At 41.3% G+C, this 23,820-nt stretch overlaps 1 protein-coding gene across 1 annotated transcript in view; it reads right to left on the reverse strand.

The window, feature by feature from the left end:
* Window positions 1-23,820, reverse strand: part of LOC121548329 (cadherin-8) — a 79,142-nt gene that overhangs the window by 45,021 nt on the left and 10,301 nt on the right. Inside the window, 1 exon segment of the mRNA XM_041859761.2 lies at window positions 828-1,122. Within this exon segment, the coding sequence (XP_041715695.1) occupies window positions 828-1,122 (295 nt within the window).

Consider the following 23,820-nt stretch of genomic DNA (forward strand, 5'->3'; position numbering starts at 1 on the left):
TGTAGATTGATGAGGAGAAAAAAACAATTTAATGCATTTTAGAATAAGGCTATAACGTAACAAAATGTGGAAAAAGTCAAGGGGTCTGAATACTTTCTGAATGCACTGTAAGAGAAAACTGCAATGTTGGAGGCTGCAATATGTGTTTGCAGTCATAGTAAAATCATATCTGACTTATGTCAGCTTCATGATAGGGAACAACAGTACCACACCAAATAACCACACCACTATATGTCTCTTTCTGAAGGCAGCATGTCAAAAAGGTGAAGAGATACCTCCTGCTCTCCCACTTGTTTCTGACAAACATTTTCTACAAGATACTCACAGTAAGGTAACCATTCCAATGTCAGTTTTGAGACCCTTGAAACACAAGCCGATTCATTTTCAGGTTCTGCTAACTTTGTGTGCTACATTTGAAATATGTGATCAGGCACTGCTAATTTGAATGCTTGGCTGAAATAAATATGTAAATATATGAATATATTAACATACTGTTACATACAAAAGGTTTTGTAGTGGTTATATACTATATTGTTAAGGATATATCAAACATTGTTTTCAAAGTATATATGGTATCCGCTTGCAGGAATTGTTACTACTCAACGCTGAGGACCATTTTTAATATGACAACATGGAAATCATGATGGTAACATGTAATTGAAAAGTGTTTGTATTATAATGATGACCAATGTTATCATCACAATACACCATTTTGGGGGGTATTACATATCACGATAGTTACCCAAATACCCTGCAATTACACATAAATAAAGATTATATTCTCAAATGATGTAGAGATGAATGAAGAAGGCCTTCACTTGACTTACCAACTTGAGACATCTCTGGGACAGAGGCCCTGTAGGGGCCTTCAACGAACTGTGGCGGATTGTCGTTGATATCCTGCACCTTTATGATGAACTCCGAGGGCGGTTCCAGGGGTTGATCGGTGTCTCTGTTAACGACTTGTGCTGTTAGTGTGTACTCTGCCTTCTCCTCTCTGTCCAGTCTCTTCATGGCGTGAATATCTCCCGTAATCTCGTTGATGGCAAAGATGGTACCCGCCCCCTCGCCAGCCAAGACATACTTTATTGGTGTGCTGCCAACATCCAAATCTGTGTGTAGCTGAAAAAAAGGAATGAATTGGTGAGTTTCACCGTTTATTCTTATATCATTGGTATTATCTTTAAGTTAAACGATAAGAGTTTGATTACTGTTGACCAATGTTGGCACAACTGATGTAGTCATTAATATGTTTCTTCGTACATATTGACAACTGAGGCCCACTAAGAACAAAGCATATGGTCAACTGATACACTATAGAAAGTGGGTCATGTCTGCCTTTATATCTTGTCATGAAGCAGGGTATACAAATAATAATTCCAGCACACATTAGTGTGAATAATGCACTATGGCCAGAGGTTTTTGTTCTAACCAACCTCAAACACTTTCATTGCCTATGTACAGTGGTGTAAAGTACTTAAGTAAAAAATATTTTAAAGTACTACTTAATTCGTTTTTGGGGGTATCTGTACTTTACTTTACTATTTATATTTTTTAAACCTTTTACTTTTACTTCACTACATTCCTAAAGAAAATAAGTACTTTTTACTCCATACATTTTACCTGACACCCAAAAGTGCTATTTATATTTTGAATGCTTAGCAGGACAGGAAAATTGCCTAATTCACGCGCTTATCAAGAGAAAATATCTGGCCATCCCTACTGCATTTGATCTGGCGGACTCAATAAACACAGATGCTTTGTTTGTAAATTATGTCTGAGTATTGGAGTGTGCCCCTGGCTATCAGTACATTTAAAAAAACAAGAAAATCGTGCCGTCTGGTTTGATTAATATAAGGAATTTACTTGTACTTTTAGCAGTTACATTTACTTTGATACCTAAGTATATTTAAAACCAAATACTTTCAGACTTTTACTCAAGTAGTATTTTACTGGGTGACTTCACTTTTACTTGAGTCTTTTTCTATTAAGGTATCTTTACTTTTACTCAAGTATGAGAATGTAATACTTTTTCCACCACTGCCTATGTATAGAGTCACCTGTCAATGTCTTTGACACTGCCGTCTGGCAAACGAGCACACATTGTGTGAACATTAGTGGATTCAAGTACAGACAACCCTTTTCATGTTTTTTTTGTTTTTTTTGTTTTTTACAAATTAGGAGCGGATATGGCTGGTTTTATTCTATCCTTAAATTAGGAACTTGATCCCAAAGGTAAGTGACTAAGGATTGCAGGGGGGGATGGGGTCATAAAGTAGAACATTTGCAAATTGGACAATGTTCAGCATCGGTCTGAAACATGGCCAGAAGCGGTCCTCTTTCTAATTTGTATTTTTGTAAAGATCTTGCACCAGAACATCCTATTCAGCAACTTCCATTTAATTTTCTGCCCTGAAATTTGCCAGAGGTATTCCTTTGAGACCATGTTTGGGGACAGAGTAACAAGGTAAAATGTGTGTACAAAAATCCCGACCTCTATGAAGCCCCCACGATTGTTTTTATAAACCCGTTTTATGCATATACTGTCTCAAAGGTGCTGTTCACAGACACTGACAAAGCACATTCACTTAAATTGTCACACCTTGCACTTTTGTTTTCCTAATTGTGCCATCATTTCACATGAAAGATGTGGCTCATTAACACAACAGCTTCACAACATTCCACACACTACGAAACCCCTTAAATGAGCCCAAATTAATGTATGTCAGTTTACTTGGAGCCTCTCTCTCTCTCTCTCTCTCTCTCTGTGTGTGTTTGTGTGTGTGTGTGTGCATGTGCGTGTGCGTGTGCATGTGCGTTTGTGTGTGTGTGTGTTCGTGTGTGTGTGTGTGTGTGTGTGTGTGTGTGTGTGTGTGTGTGTGTGTGTGTGTGTGTGTGTGTGTGTGTGTGTGTGTGTGTGTGCGCATGTGTATGTGTGCGTGTGTGTGTGTGCGTGTTTGTGTGAGAGTGTTAAAATACAAAGCTGGCAAAGAAACATCATACACGGTATGAAGTCTTCCTAGCATAATTGTATCAATTATTCTAATCATGGAAGAAAAATACATATCAGGCCACCACATCCCACTCCCCCATCATATTAATACATGTAAGCTGTGAGAAATCCACTCTCACCAGAATGTTTCTAGATACAGTGCATACTGTCCAGTGTAAATGGTACCTCTTCCCCTCTCGTAGGATGATCTTTACACCACAATGCACAAGTGATCATCAGAGAGGAGAATTAAAGAAAAGGGGCTGACACAGCTGTCTATCATTATCCAAGTAAGCAATTCATTTTTAATTTACATTTTTTGTCATTTAGCAGACGCTCTTATCCAGAGCGACTTACAGGAGCAATTAGGGTTAAGTGCCTTGCTCAAGGGCACATCGACAGATTTTTCACCTAGTCGGCTCGGGGATTAGAACCAGCGACCTTTCGGTTACTGGCACAACGCTCTTACCCACTAAGCTACCTGCCGCCCTAGGCAACCGCAAGGCAACAAAACTGCACCGGCAAACAATGACATTCTGGGAACACTTAACCTTAACCGTTTTGTGTTCATTAAAACTATTCTGTCCACATTTCGGAACGATAACGTTATATGGTACAGACACTCAACCACTCAAACCCTCAAACTGCACTTAAGACCAAGTCTGCACTAAATAAGCATAAGTAGATTCATGAGTGGAAAATAACCCAATAGCAATGTCACAACAGCAGCCTTGCATGATAATGAAAACTGCTCACATATCCGGACTTCCCATCATGCATCTATTTCTCTATGTTTATTAGAAAACCCTCTACATGTAAGAACTCAGACATCACGCTTATTGGCCTGCATTATAGTTCACTGCTTCTTTATGAATCTCAATGCACAATGACGGGAATCAGACCCTCTTCCCACTGTACCCACAATCACTGCCACATGGGGCTGCTTTTACTGACAAGCTCAGGAGAAAATATGTCACTCCATACTCCAGATGAGCTTTTATAGCAATTGGAGGAACAATAGTGCATCCTAATGAGGAGCATTTCATTCCCGTCAGCCTCAGGCTCCACACTTAAGTGTAGCGTTAAGCCCTACATGGCGAATTAATGATTTTGCTCCTTGTCAGGGCAAGTGATGGAGAGGGCGTGTGCTGCTCCTCTCTGCAGGGAGAGGGAGTGTGAGGGAGAGGGGGCCCTGTCACCCTGTAAGGCTAGGTGTCAGCTGGCGTCTAGCATGTCAGAGCAGTTCCTCATCTGAATCCCATCGCAAGGCTCAATTAGCCAGGGTTTCTTTGCGCTGTTCGCCCTGGAAGCTTAAATCCATATATGCTGATTTGTGTGGTTAAATTCATCCAAAAGGACTTGCTTTTTACAACCTAAGAATGAGGGTGTTGGCTATCTGTGGGTAGCCAACTGATATACAACGCAACATATGAGCAAGTGTGATCAGACTGAAACCTTGTTTACAGCTGGTATGAAAATGAGAATGACTATTTCCTATACGTTCTCATATGATCGGATAACGATCAGATAAAGGGTCAGATATGATGTCCACATTGGTCACTGTAATCATATCTCACTGTATGAGGTCACAGTTACCATCATAGGGGTGTAGCACTAAAAACATGGCATCATATATATATATAAAGTATATTCCACTTTACCTTAAGGCTACACTAAGGAATTATTTACTGTAGTTACTTGATTCTGAGCAAGAAGTCTAGCAATTTATACAGACACTTTTTCATTAGGAAGATTACATTTGTTAATTTCACCTACATTAATCATCTGTAATTCTAAATATTGCAATAACATTTGGAATTTAAGGAACAGATGGCTCGATGCATGATATATGATACACTTAGCTATTCTTGGGGACAATTTTCCCTGCAGTCCATCCCATGAAAGTACCATTTTAATCAAATCTGACAAAAATGTCCTCAGTGAGAACCACACTACTCCACCAATGAGAGGTACAAAAATTACAGTCAGATCCACTGTCTTGAATGGTGCAACCTCTCAATGCAGAACCCTCCAGAGGGAGAGAAGAGGAAGAAGTGGCGGCCATTCTGTTATTGTTGGGCCAGACTATTGCTTCACAAGATTCATTCAAAGGCAAAAGGATCACAGAGCAAATGACTCGGCTACCTTTAGTCTAAGAGGCCAATGCAATTAGATGTACTCATCCATGAAAATAAGTTGTTTGTGAGTGTGTGTGTGTGTGTGTGTGTGTGTGTGTGTGTGTGTGTGTGTGTGTGTGTGTGTGTGTGTGTGTGATTGCGTGCGTGCCTGTGTGTGTGAGGAGGGTGTATTTCAGGCTGCCTGCCTGCTGAGAGAAACTTGGAAATGGAAAATGATTTTGCAGTACACTTTAAAGGCCTTACGGGCTATAGTGAAGGAATAACATTTGGTATGCAATAAACTATCCATATAGAGTCATTTAATTTTTAACAATTTCCCAACCTGAGCTAATCAATCTGCTACTGACGTCTTCACAAGTGTGCTATACAAATATTTAACTATAAAGTAAAATCAGGGCACTTGACACAATAAGTATCTCTATCCATCGTATAGCCATTCCATATGCATTCTCTGAGAATCTGTGTAACAAGGTCTAAGCCCAGGCAGAAACCTCTGCATTATGTAGAGTGCAGAGACAAAGGAGCTGTAGCAGTAAAAATTCATTAGGAGATGGATGCCGTGCGGTGTGTTAAACGGGGGTAGGTTTTAGCTTTAACCTCCTCCACAGTATGATTAGCCTACCTATGAGCCTAAATATATACACCACAGGCTGGGGGAGAAGCCCGAACAAAACAACAACAATCAAGGAGCAAATTAATTTCTTTTTTCACGCAGCTGACCTACTCAAATCAGAATGAGATTGATTTCGCAAGGTACAGATGGAACCTGTAGCAAGTCTAATTTGATACATCATTTCGTTATGATGGATTGTTATTGTTGTCCAGATGGCGCTGCTTGGGTTTGTAATTCATATTTCAACATTCTTTTGTTTTATAATTATTGAACAACTGAATGAATTAGCTAGAAGAGAGAAGATAGGCATCTCATTCTCCAGTAAAACATGCAATGTGATCTTGTAAATGACACCACTACAGGCAACACATTGTTAAGTGTTAAGTGCTTATCAGTGTCCAAAACATGTACGCATCTACACACCAGTGTTCTAGAATATTGGACCGTTAACTTTAAGACTTTTCGAATTCTTGGCACGTCTCAAGCCATTTCTCCAACCATCACCACGTCGGTAGAGAATGTTGGGGAGGTGCGCGGTCGGGCTGTGCGTCCAGCAGATGGTGGTTGCAAAGTCAAATGGATATGTCACAATGGACAACCAGGCTATCCGCAGCTTTAGACAATGGGGCTGCTGTTCTTCATGATGGACTTTTGAGTTGAAACGTAGCTGTGACCTACTCCAATTTACAGAGTATTATGAGGGATGTTTTGTAACTTCTTCACAAAACATGGTCAACAATCAAACACACTATTATTAAGTCATAGGTCTATTAAACACAAAAACAATGTTTTAAGTGAGAAGTAGGCATTGGTCTGAAACTGAAAAAAGAAAGGAAATTCACATGAGCACCACAACGCTTACTTCACATGCTCTACCAAGATTTTCCAGCACACAGCTTTGACCTACTACAGTAGCTACAGTGGGGGAAAAAAGTATTTAGTCAGCCACCAATTGTGCAAGTTCTCCCACTTAAAAAGATGAGAGAGGCCTGTAATTTTCATCATAGGTACACGTCAACTATGACAGACAAAATGAGATTTTTTTTTTCCTGAAAATCACATTGTAGGATTTTTTATGAATTTATTTGCAAATTATGGTGGAAAATAATTATTTGGTCAATAACAAAAGTTTATTTGTTGGCAATGACACAGGTCAAACGTTTTCTGTAAGTCTTCACAAGGTTTTCACACACTGTTGCTGGTATTTTGGCCCATTCCTCCATGCAGATCTCCTCTAGAGCAGTGGTGTTTTGGGGCTGTCGCTGGGCAACATGGACTTTCAACTCCCTCCAAAGATTTTCTATGGGGTTGAGATCTGGAGACTGGCTAGGCCACTCCAGGACCTTGAAATGCTTCTTATGAAGCCACTCCTTCGTTGCCCGGGCGGTGTGTTTGGGATCATTGTCATGCTGAAAGACCCAGCCACGTTTCATCTTCAATGCCCTTGCTGATGGAAGGAGGTTTTCACTAAAAATCTCACGATACATGGCCCATTCATTCTTTCCTATACACGGAGCAGTCGTCCTGGTCCCTTTGCAGAAAAACAGCCCCAAAGCATGATGTTTCCACCCCCATGCTTCACAGTAGGTATGGTGTTCTTTGGATGCAACTCAGCATTCATTGTCCTCTAAACACGACGAGTTGAGTTTTTACCAAAAAGTTATATTTTGGTTTCATCTGACCATATGACATTCTCCCAATCCTCTTCTGGATCATCCAAATGCACTCTAGCAAACTTCAGACGGGCCTGGACATGTACTGGCTTAAGCAGGGGGACACGTCTGGCACTGCAGGATTTGAGTCCCTGGCGGCGTAGTGTGTTACTGATGGTAGGCTTTGTTACTTTGGTCCCAGCTCTCTGCAGGTCATTCACTAGGTCCCCCCATGTGGTTCTGGGATTTTTGCTCACCGTTCTTGTGATCATTTTGACCCCACGGGGTGAGATCTTGCGTGGAGCCCCAGATCGAGGGAGATTATCAGTGGTCTTGTATGTCTTCCATTTCCTAATAATTGCTCCCACAGTTGATTTCTTCAAACCAAGCTGCTTACCTATTGCAGATTCAGTCTTCCCAGCCTGGTGCAGGTCTACAATTTTGTTTCTGGTGTCCTTTGACAGCTCTTTGTCCTTGGCCATAGTGGAGTTTGGAGTGTGACTGTTTGAGGTTGTGGACAGGTGTCTTTTATACTGATAACAAGTTCAAACAGGTGCCATTAATACAGGTAACAAGTGGAGGACAGAGGAGCCTCTTAAAGAAGAAGTTACAGGTCTGTGAGAGCCTGAAATCTTGCTTGTTTGTAGGTGACCAAATACTTATTTTCCACCATAATTTGCAAATAAATTCATTAAAAATCCTACAATGTGATTTTCTGGATTTTTTTTCCTCAATTTGTCTGTCATAGTTGACGTGTACCTATGATGAAAATTACAGGCCTCTCTCATGTTTTTAAGTGGGAGAACTTGCACAATTAGTGGCTGACTAAATACTTTTCCCCCCACTGTATGTTGGTCTATTGTACTTCAAACAATGTGTAGGCAGGTTGATTAGGATTCAGACCTTCTCAAACAGCCTATCGAACAGCCTATCAACCTATCGGAGTGACTATAGACTAACAATGCATTTATCAGAATAATAATTCCAGTAAAATCATAGAATCTTATTCTAGGATAAGTTTAACCAGTACACTTCTAGGGGACTATACCCCCATGTTCTGTACAATGAGTCATGACATAAATAACAAAGCACTAAGAGAGACATGCAGTGCAATAACCTTTATTTAGGGCTCCCTCCCACGGAAAAAAAGAGGCAGACCATTGCGACTGCAGATGCCCCCTTGTGCGACATCTCAATAAGAAAAGAATAGACTTTGAGTGCTTGAGCTGGCGTCATGGACAACTTCAGTTTAGTTTTCTCTGTAGGAATAAATCGTAATTATGTCCTACTGAAAAATATGTCACAAGTGCACTAAAAACAAGTATCTGTACCCTATGGTGGGCTAGCAGGCATATTAAACTAAGGACAAAATACAGCAACAAAGACACAGCAACAGCTGTAATTTATATAGAAACATGGTTTACATATCTCTCCATTGGGGGATTTAATGTATAGGTATCAGAGAGCAATTTATCTGCGGGCATGTAACAAATCTACAAACATTGCTTTCATAGATTAATATTTTTTCCCCCTTAAGAAGCTTGGGTTGTCGATTGTCATTAGATACAGTGGGGAAAAAATGTATTTAGTCAGCCACCAATTGTGCAAGTTCTCCCACTTAAAAAGATGAGAGAGGCCTGTAATTTTCATCATAGGTACACGTCAACTATGACAGACAAATCGAGGGAAAAAAATCCAGAAAATCACATTGTAGGATTTTTTATGAATTTATTTGCAAATTATGGTGGAAAATAAGTATTTGGTCACCTACAAACAAGCAAGATTTCTGGCTGTCACAGACCTGTAACTTCTTCTTTAAGAGGCTCCTCTGTCCTCCACTCGTTACCTGTATTAATGGCACCTGTTTGAACTTGTTATCAGTATAAAAGACACCTGTCCACAACCTCAAACAGTCACACTCCAAACTCCACTATGGCCAAGACCAAAGAGCTGTCAAAGGACACCAGAAACAAAATTGTAGACCTGCATCAGGCTGGGAAGTCTGAATCTGCAATAGGTAAGCAGCTTGGTTTGAAGAAATCAACTGTGGGAGCCATTATTAGGAAATGTAAGACATACAAGACCACTGATAATCTCCCTCGATCTGGGGCTACACGCAAGATCTCACCCCGTGGGGTCAAAATGATCACAAGAACGGTGAGCAAAAATCCCAGAAACACACAGGGGGACCTAGTGAATGACCTGCAGAGAGCTGGGACCAAAGTAACAAAGCCTACCATCAGTAACACACTACGCCGCCAGGGACTCAAATCCTGCAGTGCAAGACGTGTCCCCCTGCTTAAGCCAGTACATGTCCAGGCCCGTCTGAAGTTTGCTAGAGTGCATTTGGATGATCCAGAAGAGGATTGGGAGAATGTCATATGGTCAGATGAAACCAAAATAGAACTTTTTGGTAAAAACTCAACTCGTCGTGTTTGGAGGACAAAGAATGCTGAGTTGCATCCAAAGAACACCATACCTACTGTGAAGCATGGGGGTGGAAACATCATGCTTTGGGGCTGTTTTTCTGCAAAGGGACCAGGATGACTGATCCGTGTAAAGGAAAGAATGAATGGGGCCATGTATCGTGAGATTTTGAGTGAAAACCTCCTTCCATCAGCAAGGGCATTGAAGATGAAACGTGGCTGGGTCTTTCAGCATGACAATGATCCCAAACACACCGCCCGGGCAACGAAGGAGTGGCTTCGTAAGAAGCATTTCAAGGTCCTGGAGTGGCCTAGCCAGTCTCCAGATCTCAACCCCATAGAAAATCTTTGGAGGGAGTTGAAAGTCCGTGTTGCCCAGCAACAGCCCCAAAACATCACTGCTCTAGAGGAGATCTGCATGGAGGAATGGGCCAAAATACCAGCAACAGTGTGTGAAAACCTTGTGAAGACTTACAGAAAACGTTTGACCTGTGTCATTGCCAACAAAGGGTATATAACAAAGTATTGAGAAACTTTTGTTATTGACCAAATACTTATTTTCCACCATAATTTGCAAATAAATTCATTAAAAATCCTACAATGTGATTTTCTGGATTAATTTTTCTCATTTTGTCTGTCATAGTTGACGTGTACCTATGATGAAAATTACAGGCCTCTCTCATCTTTTTAAGTGGGAGAACTTGCACAATTGGTGGCTGACTAAATACTTTTTTTCCCCACTGTATGCACATAACAGCTCCATTTTATGTTCCTAGGAGAACAAAAAAATATATGCATTGCTGTAGTGGAAAACAATTAAGCAGTGCTCTAAACAGCAGCAGTTGGCAGCTCCCTACAGGAGGACATAAAAGGTCCCTCACTTAGGCAGCACCGTCAACGCAGATAGTCTAGTTGAATGTGGAATTACACAAAGCTGTGTTTGAAGATGTCACATCACCTCAGAGTGGACGGCAGCTACAAGCTGAAGCACTGTCTGTGTGAGTCATGCTTGTGTGTATGTGTTTCACACTGCTGAGAAAAAGGAACCAATAACTAGGGAGAGAGACATCACCATACCCTCCCACAGAGAGCAGCGGTGCTGTTTTTTCTTCCTTTAGAAACTCAGCCATTTATGTGCATTATCATTGTAGCTCTGAGTTCACAATGCTCTGTCATTTGAGACAAAATACACAAGACCTATCCAGAATTACATAACTTCATCCCATGGCAAAATGGCTGACCTTTTACATCACACTGCACCACTAAAAAGAATGTAGCAAAATAACAGACAAGGTCGTGAACATTCATATTAAGTGCTGCAATTTTAGTCCAGCACTTCAGTCTAGATAATTTCAACTAAATATTGTTATATGCTACAGAAAGAGAGTAATTTCTTCCTCCCTGCGGTGCCGAAGAACATGGAAATTGCTTCATGTAACTCATCTCCCTAGCTACCTCACTTCATTTGAAAGTTATCTGCTTTTCTCTCCCCATCAAATCTGGAAAATATCTTAGTCTGTTTAAAGGTTACCCAAGACAAAATAAGAAAACAGGTTAGGCCTTTGGGGTATTGTAAATGTAAGAATGAGCAGGTGAATTAGGAGTTCTTTTTTTAAACTAGCTACTCTGTGTCAGGGATGGTATCTTCAGTGCTGTAAATGTGCAGATGAAAGCTGGTAAAGGGGAAAAAGTAGAAGATACATAGTGGAAGAGACAGGAGTCAAAACTGACTTTTTGAATTGTTCATGTGTCTGTTTTTCCCTCTCTTTCTGGAATTGCCCATCGGTAATGTCAACAGAGATTTCATGGCACACTGCTGGTACATCAGCCAGACTCAGATTCCCCTTACCTGTGATTTACATCAGAGCTGAGCCACAAAGGGATTTTCCATGCCAGTGACAGGGCTACACTCCAAGGCTGCAGAGTTACGCACTCGAACAATGCTGCTCGGCCACACGGCATTGAGCTGCTTTTACCACCGAGAGAGAGTCTGCATGACTGCATTTAGTCACTTCCCCTACTACAGTATTAAATAACTTAGATATGATATGCTGAAAATACCCTATGAAACAGAGCTTGTCTTGTAGTGTTATCTTGGGATAAAGTACAGTACAGTACATTTCAGAATATATATGCATTACCGTATTACCTATTCATGCAAATACACTACATCACCAAAAGTATGTGGACACCCCTTCAAATGAGTGGATTCGGTAATTTCAGCCACACCCATTGCTGACAGGTGTATAAAATCAAGCAGATAGCCATAGACAAAAATTGGCAGTAGAATGGCCCATACTGAAGAGCTCAGTGACTTTCAACGTGGCACCATCATAGGATGCCACCTTTCTCTGCTAGAGCTGCCCCGGTCAACTGTAAGTGCTGTATTGTGAAATGTCTAGGAGCAACAACGGCTCAGCCACGCAACGTAAGTCACACAAGCTCACAGAATGGGACCGCCGAGTGCTGAAGCACGTAGCGTGTAAAAATCATCTGTCCTCAGTTGCAACACTCACTACCGAGTTCCAAACTGCCTCTGGAAGCAACGTCAGCACAAGAACTGTTCGTCGGGAGCTTCATGAAATGGGTTTCCATGGCCGAGCAGCCACACACAAGCCTAAGATCACCATGTGCAATGCCAAGCTTCGACTGGAGTGGTGTAAAGCTCGCCGCTATTGGACTCTGGAGCAGTGGAAACGCGTTCTCTGGAGTGATGAATCACGCTTCACCATCTGGCAGTCCGACGGATGATTCTGGGTTTGGCGGATGCCAGGAGAACGCTATCTACCCCAATGCATAGTGCCAACTGTAAAGTTTGGTGGAGGAATAATGGTCTGGGGCTGTTTTTTATGGTTTGGGCTAGGCCCCTTAGTTCCAGTGAAGGGAAATATTAACGCTACAGCATACAATGACATTCTAGATGATTCTGTGCTTCCAACTTTGTGGTAACAGTTTGGGGAAGGCCCTTTCCTGTTTCAGCATGACAATGCCCCCGTGCAGAAAGAGAGGTCCATACAGAAATGGTTTGTCAAAATCTGTGTGGAAGAACTTGACTGGCCTGCACAGAGCCCTGACCTAAACCCCATCGAACACTTTTGGCATTAATTGAAACGGCAACCGCAAGCCAGGCCTAATCGCCCAACAACAATGCCCGACCTCACTAACGCTCTTGTGGCTGAATGGAAGCAATGTTCCAACATCTAGTGGAAAGCCTTCTCAGAAGAGTGGAGGCTGTTATAGCAGCAAAGGGGGGCCAACTCTATTAATGCCCATGATTTTGGAATGAGATGTTCGACGAACATGTGTCCACATACTTTTGGTCATATAGTGTATATTTCATGACACTATAGAATCAGTGTAGTTACTTGAAAGCAGCAGTCTTGTGCAGAGCGAACGTGTCAGAAAAATGCCATAAGTCATCCTAATCATATAAGAGAGCAGACCAATAGCCTACTGGAAGACACTGAAGCAAATAGAGTCCTTCCTGGAATGGTGGCTATAGCAGGAAGGGGGGGGTTGTCCCTGTATGAGCGCACCTTCCTATTACCCCTGACTGGGAGATGGATTCTGGCTGTCACACCTGCCTGACTCTGTTCCTGCCAGATGCAGAAGGGTCATCGGGAAAGCACCCAAACACTCATCAATCTCACCATTGTCCAATGCTCCTCTGGCTTCTATTACAGGTTCCAATATCAATTTAGTCACTCCAGATGCTTACAAAAATGCTAACATACACAGAAATGGGGTGGTAAAATCTATTGACCTGAAATACCTGTATGGGTAGATAAAACACAAATATGGAGTTGTATATAGAGGAAGAGATAACAAGAGTTATCTGCCATATTTTCTTACATTTAGAGCAAATGAATTGAGATATAGAGATACTTCTTCCAAGACGTTTTAAAGCCAGAAACTATCAATTCCAAGTATTTTAGGTCAAAAACAAGTTCTTATTTGGGGTCGGTTGTGGTCATAATAGAGGAAGAACAGCGTTTTATTGTACGATGTATAATTTATCTAACATTGTTACTGCTGTAAGAAGGCTCTGCAACAATAATGGTGTGAAAATACTGTATTTCTCCCTCTACCTCTGTTCCACCCTTCAGTTCCCTCTCTTCCTTTTTAATTCTCTCAACTCCTGACTCTCCTGGGGTTGAGAATAATGTACACAAGCACAACAGCAGAATTGAGAAGTGCTCGTGTTGTTTGCGCCTGGTGAAAGAAATCATCACAGCAGGCATTTTTTTTCCCACACAGACTTAATTGCAGAGAATCAGAAAGTTGGAGAATTCCCCCAGTATGCAGATCCACTTTGATGCTGTCACTCACACTGTGGATCTTTTGATTAGCCATTTTTCAACACAGCCTGTTCATGACCATGCACGGTTACCAGGCGCCCGACACTAAACTAACTTACAGTAACTTCATGCCTTTCTCTAACTGGTGCACCAGCTAGACCTCAAACAGCTTGTTATTGGAGGGATCACAACATAATACAACTTCTATCCAAGGGGACAAGCTGGTAGAAAGAAAACTAGCAAACAAACAGTGATAGTTCAGTCACAAATGGGAAACCAATAGGTTTCTGGTACCTACATAAGGCACAGCTATAATACATGATATACAATAGATACAGTCAATTTAGTTGAAGTCACAATGGGGCAGATCTCATCATATCCTAATCAGAAGATCAGAAGTCCATATATCAATTCCCCTGACAACAAATCAACAAATCTGCTCAGGAAATCTGCAATGATTTGTTGAAAACTGATTGTTATTTTTTGGAGCTTAATGTATATGGCAGATGGTGCTAGACTAACCTCGTTTTCATAGCCTCCACTCTATGTACCAGGTGTGTGTGTGTGTGTGTGTGTGTGTGTGTGTGTGTGTGTGTATGTGTGTGTGTGTGGGAGAGAGAGAGTGTGTTTGCGAGAAAAAGAGAGGAAAAGAGAGCGCCCATGACACTTTCCCGCTAACACCTACTCCTCATGCTGTACAGAGGGAGTCCTTGCCTGAGGACAACTTTTACAGTGTCAGTGTCAGAGCAGACGGATGACTTGTTCTTCAGTGGCTTGCTAGTCCACTCAGACAGTGAAGTCACACTGCCTGGCATTCCCAGAGCTGCTTGCCAGAGAGCCTGGCCCGACCCAGCTCCCTGATTTACACACATCAGAGGGCTAGGCCAGTTGGGATCGTCACTTTAACTGCCTGCAGAAGCCTTCTCCCAGGCTAAGTGACTAACTCCACAAGATTGGATTCATAAGCTAAAGGTCAGGACAGTAGATCATATGGCCTACATGTCCTGAGCCGGAAATGAATCCCAAGGCATCAGTAGCAGGATAAACGAAGCTATACCGAAATGTGTTTTCCTCAACACTATTGCTTAATTACTACCACAAAACGACAAGTGAATCGAGAAGGAAATAAACAAAAACTATTTACTAATTAATGTGTTTGGGGGATGGAACTTGTTTTTGCTAATTGGCATTCATATTATAAAGGGACACGTTTTGCTCATGGTGACGAATGGCTCATAACACAATGCTTCCTAAGAGGATACTTTAATTATTTGACAGGTTTTATCTTCTATATTCAACCCTTCCACAAATGCAGAGGCATTTCCGCTCCAATTAAATATGCAAAGAACTATAACTGTGCAAAGACACTATAATTAACAATATTGTAATTTTTTTGCTAAAATGCAATATTTGTTTTCAGATATGCTTTTCTGGTCATTGAACACGATGACAAAAACAATGATTTGTCCTGAGGCACTAATTGTATGCCTTCCATAACTTTCACCACTAGTCATTAATACAACAGTTGTAACCACAGCCAGAGAATAATGATAAGCAGCTCACTAGTTTGTGCATCATAAGGATTGGGGTATAAACAGGAAAACAAAACCAGACATAAAACAAATGCTGCCCCAAGACAGAACGCAACAAACAGAATATTCAGAGAAAATGGATGGGGATAAAAATATCTTGCCTGGAGAATTCCAGATTTGCCAATATACAACAAGCACTCTACAAATCAAAGTTTGCCACCAATTTGCACTTGTTCAGATATCTGGGGGGACTGTGTTTGTTTATTTTCCCCTCAGAGTCTGGCAGTTAACCACTCTGAAATTAAGCCTGTGACAAAACACAGAGATATATTGTATGGGAAAGCAGGCATGTCAGCTTTGTAGAACACCATTTATACTTATCAATACTCATACATTATATTATATTTACAAACCGCATTAACGCCCATGGCGAAATTCCCCTCTCCCATAAATCTAGAGTATCCCTTCTCCTCCTAGCATCTATGCTGGCCCACAGTTTTCAATTTCTGGAGCAAGAAAAGGACAGAGGTATAAAGCTCTTTCGATTGTTACATCTGTTCTACTTTATTACCAGTCTTTTGGGAAAATAGGAAGGCAAGCTTTGCAGCCAGCTATCTGTTTACATTTTCTCTACAACACTATATTGGAATTATAATTGTGTTCTATGGTGCCTTCTTTTGGTGCATAGGTCTGTTTAAAGGTCCTGTGGTCCCAGAGAAATGAAGAAAAATGAAACCCTTTTTGAGGGATTCAATTACTTGGTAGAAAGCGCAGCTGCACAGATTTTTCCTCTCTTTCTTTCCTCATGGTGCCACTCTCGCTGGAAGGATGATATTAAAGGGGGAATAGGGCTGATGCAAACACATTGAAAATATTTCGCAATTAAGGCTGATGCAGACAAAGGAAATATTATTCTTGATGGAGGATTATGAATGGGATAATTACAACGGATCTAATGTTCACAGTCACAATTCTAAGTGCCTGGCCAAAGTGATATTAATTGCTTATTGACTTTTGTGACTCCCAATGTTCAAGGTTATAGGGGGTCATCGTGTTCAAGGTTACATGGTACATTTGGTTGGTTAGAGTTGCCTTGGAGTCCAGCCATCACCAGATTGGATATGTGGGCCTCGCAAACATGCCTTAGGACATTGGTGAATAAAATAAACATTATTTTGTGCGCATTGTATTCTCCCACATTTTATTCTCGACTGTTCATAAAGATTGTATGCATGTTAGGAGGTGGAGTATCTTCAGGATAAAGTTTGACTTTACGTTAGTGAAACAGTGTTACCAACCAACTTTGGCCTGCAGTTGAAGGTGGACGGGATGCTGATAATGATGATGAGTCTCAACAAGAGGTGAATCTGAAGCTGCACAAAGTTAATTATTCAATCTTGATTGGCAGTGCTCTCTCTCTCAACTCATGTCCACCTATTGATTAAGCAGAGGTTATCAACTTGGCCCTGTTTCCACCTCATGTTATAATTTTCTCTAAAATATGAGTCTGTCAATAAGTAATTACTTGCTTGGCAATTTGCTATGCAAAATGTTCATCTAAGAGGGGAAGATCCATATCAATTGTTCATTTACATATGCTAATTAATCTAGCAGGAGGAAAACCAACATCAGTGCCATCAACGTTTGGATGCGAGTGCTAAAAATCCAAGGTGCTACAACAGAGAAAAACAAAGGTCCACGGAGTGAATTTGGAGAAATGTCAAAAGCCTGAAACGTACAGTGGGGAAAAAATGTATTTAGTCAGCCACCAATTGTGCAAGTTCTCCCACTTAAAAAGATGAGAGAGGCCTGTAATTTTCATCATAGGTACACGTCAACTATGACAGACAAAATGACAAAAGAAATCCAGAAAATCACATTGTATGAATTTTTATGAATTTATTTCCAAATTATGGTGGAAAATAAGTATTTGGTCAATAACAAAAGTTTCTCAATACTTTGTTATATACCCTTTGTTGGCAATGACACAGGTCAAACGTTTTCTTTAGTCTTCACAAGGTTTTCACACACTGTTGCTGGTATTTTGGCCCATTCCTCCATGCAGTGATGTTTTGGGGCTGTCGCTGGACAACACAGACTTTCAACTCCCTCCAAAGATTTTCTATGGGGTTGAGATCTGGAGACTGGCTAGGCCACTCCAGGACCTTGAAATGCTTCTTACGAAGCCACTCCTTCGTTGCCCGGGCGGTGTGTTTGGGATCATTGTCATGCTGAAAGACCCAGCCACGTTTCATCTTCAATGCCCTTGCTGATGGAAGGAGGTTTTCACTCAAAATCTCACGATACATGGCCCCATTCATTCTTTCCTTTACACGGATCAGTCGTCCTGGTCCCTTTGCAAAAAAACAGCCCCAAAGCATGATGTTTCCACCCCCATGCTTCACAGTAGGTATGGTGTTCTTTGGATGCAACTCAGCATTCTTTGTCCTCCAAACACAACGAGTTGAGTTTTTACCAAAAGTTCTATTTTGGTTTCATCTGACCATATGACATTCTCCCAATCCTCTTCTGGATCATCCAAATGCACTCTAGCAAACTTCAGATGGGCCTGGACATGTACTGGCTTAAGCAGGGGGACACGTCTGGCACTGCAGGATTTGAGTCCCTGGTGGCGTAGTGTGTTACTGATGGTAGGCTTTGTTACTTTGGTCCCAGCTCTCTGCAGGTCATTCACTAGGTCCCCGCGTGTGGTTCTGGGATTTTTGCTCACCGTTCTTGTGATCATTTTGACCCCACGGGGTGAGATCTTGCATGGAGCCCCAGATCGAGGGAGATTATCAGTGGTCTTGTATGTCTTCCATTTCCTAATAATTGCTCCCAAAGTTGATTTCTTCAAACCAAGCTGCTTACCTATTGCAGATTCAGTCTTCCCAGCCTGGTGCAGGTCTACCATTTTGTTTCTGGTGTCCTTTGACAGCTCTTTGGTCTTGGCCATAGTGGAGTTTGGAGTGTGACTGTTTGAGGTTGTGGACAGGTGTCTTTTATACTGATAACAAGTTCAAACAGGTGCCATTAATACAGGTAACGAGTGGAGGACAGAGGAGCCTCTTAAAGAAGAAGTTACAGGTCTGTGAGAGCCAGAAATCTTGCTTGTTTGTAGGTGACCAAATACTTATTTTCCACCATAATTTGCAAATAAATTCATTAAAAATCCTACAATGTGATTTTCTGGATTTTTTTTCCTCAATTTGTCTGTCATAGTTACAGGCCTCTCTCATCTTTTTAAGTGGGAGAACTTGCACAATTGGTGGCTGACTAAATACTTTTTTCCCCCACTGTGTAATTTCAGTGGGGAACAAATGTGTCCAGATTTTATGACTCTTGTAAGCGGTTCCGTATGTGTGGTGTACATTAGTGGGAGATGGACTCTTAGCTGCTCCATTAGTCTTCCCCAGATAATGCAACACATTTTAGCCCCCGTTTACTTAACTTGCAGGATCCGGCCCCTCTATTTGCTCTAATCAACTGATAAGACAAAAGCCCTTTCTCCAACCCCTGGAGGGTGAAAACTGAACTCCTAATGGTCATTAGTAGTAATTATGTTCCGTAACTGGCACATCCAGCCCCTTTACTGTGTTGACTAGGCGCGCTGATCCAGGCGGGCACAGGGGACCCAGATAGCTTATCCAAGGCACTTCTGGGCATGCCATAATCTGCCAGGCCGACCGCAGCTCGTATGATAAAAGTCAAGTTAACTTTCCGGTGTGATGAGACATGCTGTGTTGGTTGGGCCAACGTGATTTGAGCAACACTGTTTCTTTTGTTTGGGAAAGTGTGCTGAGGTGTGTGGGGGTGTATATGGATAGAGCAAGAAGAAAGATCTAGCACTGTATCACCATTGTATGAGCTAATTGTTGACAAAGGTATCCTGAGGACACAAGAAGGTAGGCTAAGTCCAGGGCTGGGCATGTGACAATACCCTCAATCAGCTGACACAGCCTTTTTCATATTGGATTCAGTGGAGTTGTGATTTTATGCAAACCGTTTCCCTCTCCTTTCTCAGATCAAACGCCTCTGCCCTAATCCCAAGAGCCGAACCTGCAGAGCGTGATCCTTATCGACAAGTGCAAAGCTAGTGCAGACAGAGTGGGATTCAATTACATATGCACAGACCTTTTTGGAATGCAGCATCCTTGCTACTAGTGATGCAACAAAGGATGGAATCTCCCTTCTCTTGCATTGTAAATGTTTGATAATCCAATCCAAAAGACTCCTTCCGATTCTTCAAAGGTCCAAACCATCAGATGTGTTGAGATGAACCTGTTCAGTCCGTTGATGAGCAGGCTACCTTGAAATTAGTATCTCTCACTAAGTACATTGTTGAAAAGGTTATTGAGTTCATATTTTAATGTCTGAACATCATTGCCATGATTAAATGAAAAGAACAGAAACTAACATGAATAATACAACAGCCATTGTCAGCTAGTCATAACCTCAGTGTTAATTGGCTTTGCTTTTATCCTACTTGATATAAATCAGATGTAGTGATAGAGCTGTATTATTACAACACCCACATGTTGTATTGTGCCCTTATTAATGAAATAAGACGAAGATATGTAACTCAACAGGCTTAAAGTGGACTTACATTTAGGCAGAATATGTTCCACTGAATATGCATCTTTAAGCATTAGCTTATTCAAAAGCCCTAGAAACTGTGTGAAGAGAGGACGGCATACGGGGAATCATCTTTGTATATACAAGACAACAGGAGTGAGTTTCCTACCCGCCGGCTGTGATGAGGCTGGCCATTGTCAGAAAACTAATAAAGAGGCTCCATGTGTTGTAGTGCAGTAATTACACAGCCTGGGCTATCAGTACGCTATTTATGAAAACATTGTGCATCAACAAAAAGAAAAGGTCATCAACATGGATACCCCACTAGCATTAGCATTTACACAGCACACACTGTGTATCTCTATAAATGGGAGATAAGGAAACATGACATTCTTTTTTTGTGTGCAGGAAAACATTGATAAACATGGCATATTTTAACAGTGGGGATACAGGCTACTGTAATTCAGCAAACATCACCAGGCAGGGGAATATACAAATAGTGAGAAATATGGTGCTGTGTGTTAGCATCGATCCAGAGGTTGCAATCGGTTTGCTAGGTCATCCCCTATGAGTGAGTGTGATACATTTTAAGATCAATAAAGATATGAAGTGATGAAACTGTCACAGCAACTGTAAATATAGGGACTGGATCCCCAGGTACCTGTTCCTCATAGGTCAATGATCAATAAACATCATACATCTACAATATGTATCTGTAATTGACATTGGTCGCGCTGTTTAAATGATCATGCACATGAGGTTGTGCCATTTCTCACTATGTGGTGGAGCAGGTGAATTCCTTGATGTTTGTTCTCAGTTCCAGGGTAACCAGATCAGCTCAGGATATGGGGCTCAAGTTAAACATCAGTCCACATGGACAGTGATGTAGAATAATGTCAACAGACTTTAAACATATGTAAATTTGATCATTGGACTCTTTACTATTGATAACAAAAAAAAATGCATACAGTAACTGTCCATTGTATGAAGAGCGAGAAAAAATAAAAAAAGATTTTCAGACTTATCTTGTGAATCTCTATGAACACTATCATACATGTCCTTTTCAGTTGCATAACCAAACTGATGATATACCATTATAGCTACGCCCCAAGAATAATGCATTTCACTGTACTGTAAGTCATAGCTTTTCACACCATTTTTGGCTTACTCTTATTCCTCCCATCCCTCTTGCTTACTATCAGCCAAGGGCACATGTCTGAACAACACAATACAGAGAAGAGATGCTGTATAACGACATGTGTGTGTGTGTGTCTAAATCAGAAGCCCATAACCAACACAATTGGCAGCTAACAAAGAAAGTCATCGTTGTTTCAGCACAATTCCAATACCCTACATGTTCAGTCTTGATTTCCATTAAGGATTCATGACTCATCTGGATTTTATATTTCAACGTTCCATCCAAAAGAAAAGCGAGAAAGAACTCCAATATCTGCAAATATTGTATATCCATTGGTTTCACACATAAAGCCTGCATTGCCACTACTACCTGCCAGTATATCCTTTCTAGTTGTTGGGCTTAATCTTCATTTGTAAGGCTTTGTTGTTGAATCATGGACACCATGGAAATGCTAATACAGCAAAACACATTTTCAGAGGATATGAGTTTGTGCGTGCACTGGGTTGTTGAGAACGACTGCTAGGTTGCCCTTTTAAGGAGTTTTATTCTTTCAGCAATTATTTCAACAATTTCTTTATTTTTGCAAAAGGATCATTAAACAGAAATAATTCATTTGTGATAAAGGTCAGAGGCATAGTCTGTTGGCTGAGGCAGTGTCACTGAGAAACGCCTGGGCCATTGATTCTCCAAGGATACTTTCTTTCACAATTTTTCCTGCTCAACTCACCATAATAGCTACAAAACAGTGATTAAAGTTAGCACCCTTTTCCTTTCACTCTGCTATGATTATCATCATCTTCACTAGTGGAGATTGGTAAAGAAATAGCAAATGTCACCGCCATTGTTGATTTCCTCTTTGTTGTTATTTTGGTACATGAGGGTGAGGTGCGAGGGGAAGTGCGGTGGTTGCTGTCATCTTTAAAAATTCCAGAAATAAGCTTTCCTCCCACCACTTCCCATTGTCTTCTTCCGGCAGCCCACGTGTGCTCCTAGCTAACCATGAAGCCAAATGCACAATAACAACATCCATTCTTAACAAGATTACTTTGTAGTCCCAGTTTTGCTCCTGGGCCGTGTATGGGAGTAGACGCACAGGGATAAGCTGTGCTGCCTGCAGCTACTCATGCTGAGGATGCCATCCATAGGAGAGAGATGGAGAGCTGAGCCAAACATCTACTGGCTCAAAGGGTATCTTAGCTGCCCACGATCACTGCAAGAGGCCAATTAGTAGGTTTTAGATAATTATGATCATAGATTTTAATAATCAGATTTGAATAATTTGTAACCTCAATTATGCCAAATTGATCCTGTCTGCCCAATGTTTAGTGCATGTCTTGAATGAATATAGACCTACATTACATTCACCCATTGAGGGTGACATAAAGGTCACATCCCAACATGTCTCCATAATGAGCTCTCTATAGTGGTACACATACGGTGCTTGTATAATATCCCCAGAATAATTGGGGTTACTTAAATGGCATATCTAGAAGACAATGAATGATGGAATGTCAATAAAAGACTGTGAGACTGAAAGCATTAAGCTTGTTAGGATTAAACAAATGGCTTTTTTGGTTGGGGAAAAGCGAGCAACACAAAAAATTGATGATTTAGCCAAAGCAATGCACAAGCAAAGCATTAGAGGTGAACTGCTTAATTCCAATGATTAGTTTGAGCAGAGTTCACAGCACTTTGCCAGCCGACTCCGTTCAGCCGCTCAATGCACCAGCACCACATCTACAGATCCAGCCAAGGCCAGGACGCAGGAAGCAGAGCCGGCAGTCGCTAGAGGAGAGGTTAACACCACATATCAGCTCGCAAACACTGACATGGGAGCGCTAATCATTGCAACCCTTTCAAGGTTATATCACAAATACCCATTTATTATGAATCTGCACTAAACTCTGAAAATACCCATGAGTAGCTGTATGAATCTGATCATGCACTCAATAACCCAGCACCTTGGTGTGAACAATGGCAACCTTGTCATATCCTCAGGGTTTCTGAGGCAACAGACTCGGACACTGGATGCATATACTGTATGCGTGTATAGGGAACAATTGCCTCACTCTATATAATACATTACCTTAAGAGTATATCTCATAAGCATCTGTATCACTGCGTCTGAGGGATTGTGCAATCTCCTGCCTCCTACGTCTTGCCTGATGATATATGCACGCCGTTCATTGTGCAGTCTCACAGTCGGCCAATAGGTAACAATGACTGGAGAGAGGAAATAGAGTATGTGTGTGTATGTGCACGTACTGTATGTGAATTTGATCATTATGTAAGGATAGAGGATTTACACAGGCACCATCTCAGTGTTATTGTCATAAGACAAGGTGTAGGTGTGCATGCTGGTGTGTCTGAGAGAGAGAGAGAGAGAGAGAGAGAGAGAGAGAGAGAGAGAGAGAGAGAGAGAGAGAGAGAGAGAGAGAGAGAGACAGAGAGAGAGA

Source organism: Coregonus clupeaformis, chromosome 32, assembly GCF_020615455.1.
Source record: "Coregonus clupeaformis isolate EN_2021a chromosome 32, ASM2061545v1, whole genome shotgun sequence".
Classification (NCBI taxonomy): Eukaryota; Metazoa; Chordata; class Actinopteri; order Salmoniformes; family Salmonidae; genus Coregonus; species Coregonus clupeaformis.